Source organism: Danaus plexippus, chromosome 19 (assembly GCF_018135715.1).
Source record: "Danaus plexippus chromosome 19, MEX_DaPlex, whole genome shotgun sequence".
In the NCBI taxonomy this organism is placed as follows: Eukaryota; Metazoa; Arthropoda; class Insecta; order Lepidoptera; family Nymphalidae; genus Danaus; species Danaus plexippus.
The window spans coordinates 2280414-2290005 of record NC_083549.1 but is presented as its reverse complement, the minus strand read 5'-3'; the positions used below and the strand labels follow the sequence as shown (position 1 = coordinate 2290005).

Sequence of the window (9592 nt, the reverse complement as noted above, 5' to 3'; positions counted from 1 at the left end):
TCAAGAATTTTCTTTAATTAATTAGTGAATTAATAATTTTAGCTACAAAATTATACGTAAGAGATAAGGAAAGATAAACATCAAAACAGATATAAAGAAATGATTTTGTAATTAGCAAGAATAGTAGACACTTAACGATTGTGCTTTTGATTAGACAGGTCGCGTATATATAATACTTACAAAGTGAAAATATAGATATTGGCTTATAAAATTTAAACATGCAAGGTAAGTTAAACTTTTAAAATTAACAACAACTACAGATCCAGAAACTACACATTTTATTATCATTATTACTATTTATTTTATCTGAATAATTTTCAGTCCTCATAACACTTCTGTTGCTGACTGCGGCAACAGCGGATAAAATATTCGACACTGAGTGCCCATCGGAACAAGAACAGGACTGGTCTATCGAGAAGTTGTTGCGTCATGATGATTGTGAAAAGTTTTACAAATGTACCTTTGGAAAACCAGTAGAAATGTCCTGTCCAGCTGGTCTCTGGTTCAACCTCGACTTATGGCAGTGTGATTGGCCAGCTAATGTAGACTGTACCGGCAGGAATGAACCTACTCTTCCTCCACCGGAAACCACATCTCCTATACCAACTACACCATCGCCCACAACACCTTCCACTCCTGCACCAACGACAACAACAACTACCACTACTACTACTACTACGACGCCTGCACCTACAACCACTACTACAACTACCACAACGCCGGCACCTACAACCACGACCACAACAACAACGACACCTGCACCCACAACTACTACAACCACAACTACACCTGCGCCCACAACCACAACCACCACAACTACACCTGCACCCACAACCACAACAACCACAACTACACCTGCGCCCACAACTACTATAACCACAACGACTCGCAAATGCAGCCCCAGAACTACGACAACACCTGTACCGACATCAACAACAACAGTGGCACCGACTGAACCAGATTTTTTGGAAAACGGTTGCCCAGTAAATCCACACATACATTGGCTGCTACCTCATGAGTCGGATTGTAATTTGTTCTACTACTGCGTTTGGGGAAGATTAGTGCTACGGCAATGTCCTGCAACTCTACACTTCAATAGAGTTATACAGGTAAGAGATCTGAAATAATATTTGTGTTCCTCTTCAATACCTATTCTATTTTGAATATCTCATCAATATCAAATCTAAATAAAACTAATATTTTTAGGATTATACTAGGCGTATTTTATTATTTTTTAAAACCACATCCTTGCGACGTTTCAATTACTTTGTAGCAACCGTGATCACGGGCAGACCGAATGTGATTCACGAAACATATAATAATTTTATTTAAATGAATACTCGCGATAGTCTTAAATCTCATTATCATATTACATCTGTTTTGAATGAACTCACATACAGAGCTTTATTATTAAAAGATGTTTTATTTCAAGTTGATTAGATTAGCTATAAAAAACATCGTAGTGATAGTAAACTATGATTTCCTATGCGTGTTAATGTCAATAAGATAAAATTATATATAATTAATTGTTGTTTCTGGCTAAAACAATTTTACAGAGATCATCACGGTTTGACTAAAATTTTAATCACGTCACTTACAAGTTTAACACGGGAGTTTTTTTTTTATTCAGGGCTGTTACAATATTTGAAACAAAATGTATTTTTCTAGGTCTGTGATTGGCCTAACAATGCTGGTTGTGCTAAGTCTTTCAACAAGGATGCTGCGAGTAGAAGACATTTTTTAAGGTTCTAAAAGACACGCCACACGACTTAATTATTTATTATGCCTCAAAGTAATTACAATAATTTTAATAAATTTATACTTTTAAAATATGAGTTTGTTTGTTTTTGTTTTCTTTGATATCAGATACTTTAGTTTCATAAACCTCCTTAAACTTTAAGAGTTCTCAATTATTGTAATAGCAAATTATATAAATTTTTACTGCCCCTCATTATAATGAATTAATGTTCTTACCTTTTAAAGCTTATTGTATACTTGCGAGGTATTTATTATATTATTTTTCTTGCATTATTTCGTTTTATTAAAACTGTTAAAAAATCTTCTAACCAACTAGTTATTCCTATAATTATTTTCATGATATTAGTTTGTTATTACGGAACACTGTTACTACAACTTGTTATTTTTTATTAAACTTTATCAAGGTATTTGGAATATAAAGTAAAATTGTTAATAAAATTGTTATCAATATTATAATATATCAGCTACCCTTGCTGATAAGGACCACCTAAAGAACAGTCACTTATAGACCAACTTATTTTAATATTAGTGTCTTTGTAAAGATTGATTATACGTTGTTAACACTGAAAATGTTAAGAACTGGCCAGTACAAACATTGCTAATGAAAACTTTTTTTTAATTTAAATTTAGAACTCTTTGGTAACCTAATGTTGTACATTGCATTCATTTGTCATTTGGTTTTGTGAATTACCGGCAAATCTAAAACTCTTGTTACACATGAAAATAGAGATAACGCGAGAAAATTTTCGGTCAATGAGTGATTATGACCTTCGTTGTGGGCTTATTCGACAGCAAAGCTATGATAGGCTTCGATTAGCATTTCTTAATGAAGCCCCAACTCATGCCACAGTTTAAAATTAGTTTAACGAATTTAATCGTGGACGTTGCAATCTCAATGATGATATGCGCGAGGGACGTCCATTAACAGCAACTACTGAAGATAATATCAGTGCTGTGGGACGAATGATAGAGTAAGATAAGAGAGTGACCCATCAGCACATACTGTCGAGCGTAGGCATTAGTAGTCAAGTTTAAAAAATTACACAAACATTTAGGCGTCAGGAAACTTTGTACCAGATGGATTCCCCATACTTTAACCGACGACCACAAACACCTTCGCATGGACTGGTGTCACTAAATGTTAGATAAGTTCAATGGCGATGACCGAAATGCTGTATTTGACATCGTCAAATACAACATTTGAGCAATGATGAAAGTAAGATATATTGCTACGAACCCGAAACCGAAAGACAATTAGCTCGGCCAACTAAGGAAAAGTCAGGAAGAAGTCAAGGAAAAAACATCATTGCCTCATTGTTTGGTCGGAAAGGTAGTTTTGCGATAGTTGTGCTAGAAGATGGAAAGACAGTTACTGCAGACTGGTATGTCAATTTCCGTTGGCCTGTTGTGTTGGAAAAAAGTTGAAAGCATCGTCCTCGAAGGAGGATCGTCCATCACCACGATAATATTTTAACGCACTTAGCAAAACGGACTGGTCAATATTTGACAATGCCAGATGTCGAAATAATTAGTCATCCGCCACAGTATGGCGGAGGTCTGCACCTGACCTGGTGCCTATGACTTTTATTTATTTCAAAGAACTAAAGATAAAATTAGAGGTATCCGCTTTACTGGCCCTGAAGATGCGGTGAAAGCTTACGATAACGCCATAGAGGGGAGCTGTAAGTAAGAATAGCCCCATTGCTTTTCTCGATGGTTCCAACAAATGCGACGATATGTAGAGAGGAGATTACTTCGAAAAACAATAAAAGTATTGGCAACTTTCTATATTAAGCCGTTTTTTATTTTCTAACCATTTCCAGTGTAACCTAGGTAGTAGGTACATAGTATTTTAATAAACATATTGTCACGAGACGATTTGATTTGAAGGTTTAGTGATTATATTAGTACCATTTTATTGGGAGACAATTGATTTGTCCATAACTGTAATTTTTGTATGAGTTCATAAACGTGCAACAATATTCTCGGGACAACCTTTGAAGGAGAGAAAAAATAAAGCTTCTAAGGTAAAGAAATATTTGAATTATATATATATATATATAATTCAAATATTTCTATTATTATATATAGTCAGTTTATTTTATATATTTTGGGATTACAAAATTTTGGCAAATAGCAATGTCATGTAACACAAGTAAAGGAAATACTCCGGCTACGATACATTTATGGAAATATAAAAGAATAATTGCTTATTTGCTCTTAGTTAATGCACGGCGACAACATATCTCTAACGACTTCTACAAAACAACGTAAAATTTTGTTTAATGAAAAACTGATTTTATAATTTTTTAACATAATTTATACATTTATATACATATGATAAACCCATTTGATAGCCATCGCTCCTGAGAACATTATTAAATTATAGATATATCTGATAAAAATATTATATATTTTCTAAGCTCTAATAAATTTATACTTTACAAATTTTATATGAAGTGATCACAATGTTTTCTAAGTACTAATGAGTCGTTAAGAAAACAACATACTTTGTGTCGTTGATTTTATGAAAGAAACAACACGAAACTGAAAGGAATATAGTTTTTATAATAAAATTGTATCCGAGATTACTGTAATACGTTGGAGAAAGTTTTATTAAAATAACCACGTTGCAACAGAATCTGGTAAAGAAAAAATTTATATGTATTGAAAAAAACTCGGAATTAATAGTCTCAATAATTATGCCATTTAATATTTCAGAGATTTTGAAGTTGATTTTTAATTATATCGTTGGTAAACGCCCTTGGAAATGGATGTGCTACACGAGAAGAGCCTCACTGACTATAATAAGTTTGTGAATGAATTTGAATACTCTATTTCCAAGGAAAATATGAGACTTTCATAAATAAAATTATGTATTACTAAAAAAAAAAGAACCAAAATCTATTAGAGTAAATCATATCAAGATCAAAGTTGTACGTGCTTTGTAGTTTTCATACTGTAAAAGTTCTTATGGTAAGTTTATGCAACAGATCTTGAAATATTGTATTGTGGAGAATTTTGCACATACTGACATGGATTTTCAAGGAACTAAAGAGTTTAGTAACGGCCCGTAATGCGTCAACACTACCGTCTACTTTCTATGAACAGTGACCGCTGCACATTTTAATAAACTGATTTTTATTGACATGACGAGAGCTAACAATCAAGTAATTGATGGCTTATCCGCTGATCTGGCTATGATTCTAGTTATGACATTATTTAAAAAGACAATGACAGTCATTAACAAGTCGATAACAGAGTGAGGTGAAAATAAAGAGAGTTTAACATTAACTAAAGGATCTTTAGAATTAGAAGGTCCTTAGCAAATGAAGGGTAGAAAGAAAAATATCCAAGGAAAAAAAATTAACATGTTCTTGTTGTGAATATTATTCAAAATAATTATTATATGTATTATTACGTAACATAATTTTTTTTATAACCAAAACTAATAGACTGTATCAACTATAAAGGGCCTCTTTAAATTGTAAGAAAAGGCTTAAACCCATTTATTTGCCATCCAAGAAAGGTGGTCAGTACAAGTTAGGGATTCTACGTTGTTGGTTTACGCAATGAAGGGCCGTGTTTGAAAATATATAAAATTGGAATGACTATACAGATTTTAATGCAACTTTCACTTTGTAGGGACACGTGACGTGAAGTTGTTCAATTTTTTTTTATTAATTTCAATTTCTATTAAACATTACTTACTATGTGGGCAACGGTATATCTTGATTTAAATACATAGGGCACTACATTTTTCGCTAAGTTTAAAAAAATATATAACTCGAAGCGGAAACGCATAAAGCCTTTGCTAAATGTGCAATAAACACAGTTAGGTATCCAGATATTTTGTTATATAGAAAATGTATTAGAAAAAAATCAATTAATTTAAAAAAATAGCTTTAAACATATCTACTATCATGAACTTGATTAATACGTTTAGTTAGAAAGTCGTCTTAGTTACACGATTTATTATTAATTTAAATAAGTAGCGAAGTAGTTTAGAACTGGGCGACGTATATGGGTTACTTTTTATCCTATGTTACCGAGAAATAGAAAATCAATAAATTCATAAAATCCGGAATATGCATTTTTAAGGTCTCTGAGGCGGAATAGAGTTCGCCCCGTCAGATTCACATTTCTAATTGTAAAACTGACGCAGTCAAAGTCGCGGGCAAAAGCTAGTTAGCTATAATACAAACGAATTGTTATTAAATGTCAAAAACAATTTAGCGGAGTATCCAGTAGGTTAAAAGAGCATTACGCAAGCTTATGGAATTAAAGGTACTATAGAATTTTAGTTTATTTTAAGAAGAATGAATGAAAAAAAGAATGAAAAGAAGAATGTGAATGTCTAAATTACGTTTTATTACAACTACCTACAAGTTTCAAAATACAGAGATGTTATTGTTCATGATAGATGTTTTTATATTTTATTGCAAAATATATCATAAAACATTTAAAAAAATATTCTTAATTATTATAGAGGTTTAATAAAAAGGTTTAAAATTTATACATATTTTTAATTTCATAGGATTACTAGAAATATTTATGTATATAAAGTGTATATATATGTACAAAGTGGTCTGGTCTGAAACATGAAACTATTGAGTGTTTTATTGTCTTCAGGCCCAGATTTAATAAAAATAATCCTACTATATGTTCAAACCATCTTTGGAAAACATTTTTAAAGGCAAAACCTCAATTCAAATTTAATTTATAGCTTTTGAGAATAATGGGGACATACAAATTGGCATAATAGTTAAAAAAATAATGTGTCTATTACAAGTCAAGTTATGATTTGAGAAATCAAATTGCTTTATAAAACCCAGATAATTGAAAAGTTTCAATAAGAATACTTACTTTTCCGGCGTGATAATTTTCAATTCACTTTTCTTCTTAATGATTGGAGGTACAAACTTAACTTTCGTCACATTTGATATTTTCAGAGGCACTGCGTTTGTTTTACTTTTGTTTACTAACAAATGGCCCTGGTGTTCCTCTAGCGACTTCTTTATACTGTCCGCGGAACTGCTTTTTATGCTGCCATTTATAAGGACTAAATTGTATATGAATAAAAACAAAGTTATTTTTAACATCGTGTAACGTAACTAAAGAGTTATATGCATTTCTGAGAGGAGTGTTTTGTTGGATTGTGTGTAGCTGACTATTCGTTGGTTCTGTGCGCAGACAAGTCTTTTTCTCCCGTCGCTCAGGCGCCAGTCTCCCCATGCCAATGAATACAATCTGACCTAAATAAGAATTTAAGCACAGTTGTACAATAAGATATATGTATATGGAGGAAACAAAATAAACTGTGTGATAAATATTTTTTTTAGAACAAACATATAGATGGTTTAAAAATTATTTTTAAGAAACTTATTTTTGGTCACTTTTGATGAATAGTCATAGAAAATAATTTATGCGACATGTTGAGGGTAAATTTAACCCTAGAGGTGTGAGATTACTTATTTTTATAAAATAATATTCGTCATTCAAATTCCCCAGAAAATAACTACACAAAAAAAGGAAATAAATGTGTTTACCAAAACCACGATGCTTTCATTGAATACTATTATTTTCATTAAGTAATATTATACTCTCAATATATATATTTTTAACTCGTCTTCAACATTTAAAAAAATCATTCGAATGTCATATCATGAATACATATCGCTGGATAAATAGAAAGTTCTTCTAGAAAGTTCTTTATTAAAAAGTAATAGCGGTCATTTCCACAATAATAAGAAAATTAAAAAATATTACAAAAAGCTTATCTCTTTTCGTTTACTTTATCCAGATTACATCGTGGGAACATTTTGAAGGATTTTAATGGTTTTTGATGGAATGAGAAATAAACTTCCATAGTAAGAAAAACGCAATAATTTATTTTCATATAAAAATTTTAAAAGATTTTGCGGTAAATATTTAAACTATTACAAGTTAGACAAAACATTGTTTAGTTGCACATGTATAGAAAATATATGAGTTACAGCTCGTTGGTGTAATATAATATATTTTTATATAATGTATAGTTTACTCCAGACGATTATATATATGTTTATATTTTATTTAATATAAAATATCGTTGAACATACAACAAATTTTATAAAAGTGAGCTCTCAAGATTCGGTATACCTTATGTCGTATGATTGACTACCTACCGAGTTTGTTTGCACTCGTTGTATATAAATTCGTGACACAAATAACTTGTAACAGTTAATTAAGCTCAATGAACTATAATAAATATTATTATAAGAATGAACGGAAACAAAACCGATATATGTTTAACTTACACTAAAATAAAAAAAAATTGTCAGCGAAAACTTGGATCGAGATTAAGACAAGCTGATTCAGGGGTAGCCAGCGACGCGGAAACCTCCTCGAGCGCCTGGTTGTTACCGGTCCCTCACGGATTACGGTCCGGGGGGAAGGGTAGCAGCCGGGCTTGGTGCAATCTGGGCAACGACGGAGAACGATGTTTGCATAGCAGGCGTCTTTCTTCGGCGGCTAATATCCGCAGGGGGGGGGATAGTCTCATGGTCCGGATGCGTGGGTTTCGTTGTCGGAGCCTGCGCAATTGGATCGTGGGACTTTAGGGGCGGCGCGGTCGTGTGGCCGTATGGCCTGGCCGGTGAGTGCGGGCCGGCCTTGTGGTCGTTAGACTCTGGGCTGGCCGGCGTGTGTGTGGGAGAGGGGCCCGAGGACCCCCATCCGTGGGCTAGGGCTCCTTCTCGGAATCTGTGCGAAGGGGCTGGCGTGCCGGTCTCGGTGTGTCGGTCATCTTGCTCCCCTGTCCTCTGAAAAGGGGATTTCGGGGGCAGGATCCTTCGTTCTGCCGAGTGGACTCGTTCTGCTCTCGGCACTATCTCGCTCCCCAGCTCCTCTGTATCAGGGGACTCCGGGGACGTGGGAACAAGGAGTGGTAGAGCCTAGCTGCGGTCTTCGGACTGTGGCTCGCAATGGGCTGGCTCGTCCGGGGCAGGACCACCCTCTCGCTCAACACCGGGCGTGAAGTTGCGTTCGCGCGGCGTTTCGTTCGGGAGCAGGAATTCCGGTAGCCCGGGGGGAGGAAGTCTCGCGGTCGGTCTACATGGGACTCCCTTGGGGAGCTTGAATGTGCGCGTGCATGTGTGTGCGTGCGTGAGTTTGAGTGAATGTGGGGTTGGATCGTGGGACTCACGAAAGGGGGCTGGCCTTGTGGTCTTCGGACTCTCGGCTGGCTGGGTATGGTGTGTGTGTGTGTGAGCGGGGCCTCAGGACTCTCCTGGCACACCTGCCTGTGGGATAGGGCCCTTGCTCGTATGCAAGGTGGAGGCGCGGGTGCACCTACGGTGCGCTGGCTTCCTGCTCTCCTAATTTTGTTCGCAGGAACTCTGGGGACGCAGGACACTCGGCGGCAATACCACTCGTCAGCTCCTCTGCAGCAGGGGACTCCGGCGACGTGGTATCCAAGAGGTGAGTATGAATGGAGGATCGGGAAGCATTCTTTCCGATTGCCAGGTTCCGCGGTCTCTCGGCAATGGTCTCGCTAGCGGGACTGGTGCGGTTGATCGCGGACCTGGTATTTGTATGTATATATGTGTGTAGTGTAGTGTAGTGGTGGTGAGGGCGTGCCATTTTTGGCGTGCCGTTTTTCGGTTCCCCAGCTCTCCTGTATCAGGAGACCCCGGGGATACCGGATCTGTCACTTCGTGACGTTGCCGAGTGGATTCGTCTGCTCTCGGCACAACCCGCTCCCCAGCTCCCCTGTATCAGGGGACCCCGGGGACGTGGGATCGGGCGGTGGGCGGTCCTCTAGACTACCCGCCGGCCAGACCGTAACCCTCAT

At 36.1% G+C, this 9592-nt stretch overlaps 2 protein-coding genes across 2 annotated transcripts; one reads left to right on the top strand and one right to left on the bottom strand.

Moving 5' to 3' along the window:
- Positions 1–104: 104 nt before the first annotated feature.
- Positions 105–1835, top strand: LOC116768142 (integumentary mucin C.1-like). The gene is made up of 3 exons (XM_061523676.1): positions 105–225; positions 322–1109; positions 1669–1835. Exons 1-3 carry the CDS (start codon positions 219–221, stop codon positions 1750–1752), a joined length of 879 nt encoding a protein of 292 aa, XP_061379660.1. The 5' UTR covers positions 105–218; the 3' UTR covers positions 1753–1835.
- Positions 1836–8177: 6342 nt separating this feature from the next.
- On the bottom strand, positions 8178–9592 carry LOC133319398 (uncharacterized). Its single transcript, XM_061523623.1, has 5 exons — positions 9453–9592; positions 9095–9322; positions 8945–9041; positions 8699–8873; positions 8178–8647 (listed from the first exon to the last, which is right to left on the bottom strand). The coding sequence occupies exons 1-5, from the start codon at positions 9590–9592 to the stop codon at positions 8178–8180; spliced, it is 1110 nt and encodes a 369-aa protein (XP_061379607.1).

What these genes read in the sequence shown, in the direction of transcription:
- LOC133319398 (XM_061523623.1), bottom strand. Translation starts at nt 9,592, where the DNA reads ATGAGGGTTACGGTCTGGCCGGCGGGTAGTCTAGAGGACCGCCCACCG. An exon ending in CCACTCGGCAACGTCACGAA is followed by an intron (nt 9,323 to 9,452) that starts GTGACAGATCCG and finishes TACAAATACCAG; the next exon opens with GTCCGCGATCAACCGCACCA. An exon ending in CACAAGGCCAGCCCCCTTTC is followed by an intron (nt 8,874 to 8,944) that starts GTGAGTCCCACG and finishes CGCACATTCAAG; the next exon opens with CTCCCCAAGGGAGTCCCATG.
- LOC116768142 (XM_061523676.1), top strand. An exon ending in ACTTCAATAGAGTTATACAG is followed by an intron (nt 1,110 to 1,668) that starts GTAAGAGATCTG and finishes GTATTTTTCTAG; the next exon opens with GTCTGTGATTGGCCTAACAA.